The sequence below is a fragment of the Nelumbo lutea genome, chromosome 5 (assembly GCF_056320005.1).
Source record: "Nelumbo lutea isolate HS-2025 chromosome 5, American lotus-T2T, whole genome shotgun sequence".
NCBI classification, from domain to species: Eukaryota; Viridiplantae; Streptophyta; class Magnoliopsida; order Proteales; family Nelumbonaceae; genus Nelumbo; species Nelumbo lutea.
The window spans coordinates 75402510-75405700 of NC_142688.1; the positions used below are offsets into that span (position 1 = coordinate 75402510).

At 39.2% G+C, this 3191-nt stretch overlaps 1 protein-coding gene across 1 annotated transcript; it reads left to right on the forward strand.

Moving 5' to 3' along the window:
* Positions 1-271: 271 nt before the first annotated feature.
* Positions 272-2924, forward strand: LOC148852956 (pentatricopeptide repeat-containing protein At4g32450, mitochondrial-like). Its single transcript, XM_088942677.1, has one exon. The coding sequence runs from the start codon at positions 383-385 to the stop codon at positions 2576-2578; it is 2196 nt and encodes a 731-aa protein (XP_088798803.1). The 5' UTR covers positions 272-382; the 3' UTR covers positions 2579-2924.
* Positions 2925-3191: the final 267 nt, after the last annotated feature.

Here is a 3191-nt window from a genome sequence, read left to right on the forward strand (position 1 = left end):
TTTATAATTTTACCCAAACAATAATATAAAACTAATAACAAATCAATAAAAATAAAAAATTGATAAAAATATTATTAAGATATAAAAATAATATAAATTTATTTAAAGTATAATGTGGTTGTGATTGAATAAATTAAACATAACCCAAAAAATAATGTTTGAAAAATTGGAAATATCATATTGCCTCCTTCCTCGATTTTTCTTAATAAAATCCGTGTATAGCACGGGTCCCGACTGTTTTCAATGCATTTTTCTCGCAGCCGTTGTACTCCGTACTCTTAAAGAAGGGATATCAGTGCGAGGGCGAGGGTTTAAGGAGATTGAGTGGTTTTAGTCGGCCTTTTGAGGAGAAACGAATCAACGAACAAGTAGACAAGCTACCATGTCGAGAAAGAGATCTGTGCTTCGTGCAGTCAAATCTGTTGCAACTACTCTTTCCAAAGTACACTCCTCCCACCTTCAATTGAGCTCTTCCAATGGCTTCGTGGATTCCATTAAAACCCTACCTTTAGTGAAGCAAATCAGCACCAATGCCACCGAAAGAGCAGATTTTCAAGCAGAGCACCATGGCACCAGAGAAAGCGCTAACGCTGTTGGTTTTCAGCATAAATTTACTGGGTATGGGTCTTTCAGAGAAACTTCGTTTGATTATCATAGCAGTGCTAATGGGTTTTACGGAGATGGCTCTAGAGAGTTCCAGCAGGGTTCTGATGGGTTTTACAAAGAAACACAAAAGCCTAGGGAGTTTCAGCAGAACCCTAGCTCTGGTGGGTCTCATGGGAGAAATCCTAGCTGGGTTCAGAGCAATGTAAATGAGCACTACGGAGAAAAACCCAGTCAGAACTTAGATGGATCTTATAGAGAATGCCCTGGTGGTGTTTACGGGGAAAACCGTGGACAGAATCCCAACGGATTTTATAGGGAAAACCCTAGAGAAGAAGTATTTCAGCCGAACCCTGTTGAGCAAAACAAGAACTTCAATGGCTTTTACAGGAAATACTTTCAACAGTTGGCAACGAATCCTACTGGATTTTATTCAAAGAGTTCTAATACACTCCAGCAAGGCCCAAGTGGATACTACGGACAAAATAATTATCAACAGAATTTACATGGGTCTCGCAGGGAAGAAGTTAGAGAAACACAACAGAAGCCAACCGGGTTTTACCAAGGAAGTCCTTCAACATATCAGGGGAGTGGTGGTCCTTCCTACAGATCAGATTTTGGAGGCTGTCAGCAGGGTCCAAGTGGGTATTACAGACAAAGTGTTGGAGAGCACCAGCTGAGCTCAAGTAGATTTCAAGGAGAAACAATTAATCTTCAAGGGGTTAATAGTTTGAAACCTGAAGGTGGGTCAGTTGAAACCGCTGAAAGTAGTCAGTATAGTGGTACTATTGAGGAATTGGATGATTTATGCAGAGAGGGTAAGATGAAGGGAGCTGTAGAGGTTCTCGGTTTGTTGGAGAAACAACACATTAATGTTGACTTGGAAAGGTACTTGCAGTTGATACAAACATGTGGAGAGTTTAAAGCTCTTCAAGAAGCAAAAGTTGTTCATGAGCATCTCACAAGATCATGGGGGCATGTCAAAGTAAGTATTAATAATAAGATCCTGGAGATGTATTCCAAGTGTGGTTCCATGTCTAATGCATATGAATTATTTGAAAAAATGCAAGAGCGAAATTTGACATCTTGGGACACCATGATTTTCTGGCTTGCAAAAAATGGTCTTGGAGAAGACGCCATTGATATGTTCACTCGGTTCAAGGAAGCAGGATTGAAGCCAGATGGTCAAATGTTTATTGGAGTCTTCTATGCTTGTGGTGTCCTAGGTGACATTGATGAGGGCATGCTGCACTTTGAATCAATGAGTAAAGATTATGGTATCATGCCCTCCATGGACCATTATGTGAGTGTGGTGGAAATGCTGGGAAGTACAGGATATCTGGATGAAGCTATGGAGTTCATAGAAAAGATGCCACTTGAGCCTAGTATAGATGTTTGGGAAACCTTGATGAATCTTTCTAGGGTTCATGGGCACATGGAACTTGGGGATCATTGTGCTGAGCTTGTTGGGCATTTAGATCCCTCTCGCATGACAGATGAATTGAAGGTAGGCCTTGTGCCAGTAAAACCTTCTGATCTTGCAGAAGAAAAAGAGAAGAAGAAATTGTCAGCACAGAACCTCCTAGAGGTTAGGAGTAGGGTCCATGAGTATAGGGCAGGAGATACATCCCACCCAGAAAAGGATAGGATTTATGCACTGCTGAAAGGAATGGCCACACAAATGAGGGAGTCTGGTTATATACCCGAGACTAGGTTCGTGTTGCATGACATAGACCAAGAAAGCAAGGAGGATGCCCTTCTTGCCCACAGTGAGAGACTTGCTGTTGCTTATGGCCTCATTAGCAGTGCAGCTCGTTCCCAAATTCGCATAATCAAGAATCTCCGTGTTTGTGGGGATTGCCATAATGCATTGAAGATAATGTCAAACCTTGTTGGCAGGGAATTCATCATCCGAGATGCCAAGCGATTTCATCATTTCAAAGATGGATTATGTTCATGCCGAGATTTTTGGTAAACTTGAAAAGAAAAAAATGAAAAAGAAAAAATTGAGAAAGAAATTTAACTGAGTAATTTATCAAACGAGATTGCAGTTTTTCCTTTTTTTCAAGGAGAAAGTGGGTTCCCATGTGTTATTTTTTGTTCCTCCAGTCTAGGTTGGAATACTTACTGATAAGATGATAATTTTAGTCGTCCTTTCATTAAAGGAGGTTTTTTTTCTTTTCGTTTTTCTTTATCAGCCCTTTCATCAAAGGAGTTGTTTGAATTATTATAGAAACTGACTACTAGTTATAGATTCTTTTTTTTGATGAATGTACTAATTATAGATTCTTATGTGTATGTTCATGATAAGTTGTTGAATATGATTGGGTCTTTTCGAGTTGTAGTTTAGGAAATAGGTATCTAAAGCATCTTGGAGGAGTTATATTCTGCCTGAACAAGGGTTTCTTTTCTGCTTCAATTTCTTATCCTATTTATTACCAAGGTTGAAAACCCGTTTTTCTTTGTAGACAAACATGAATAACATCCACACAATAGATGTTTCATTACAATCAGTAATTTAGTACTCCAAATTCAAGAGAAAACAACATCCCTCGTCATTTGGCATAACCGGAAAATATGCATTATAA

What these genes read in the sequence shown, in the direction of transcription:
- LOC148852956 (XM_088942677.1), top strand. Translation starts at nt 383, where the DNA reads ATGTCGAGAAAGAGATCTGTGCTTCGTGCAGTCAAATCTGTTGCAACT.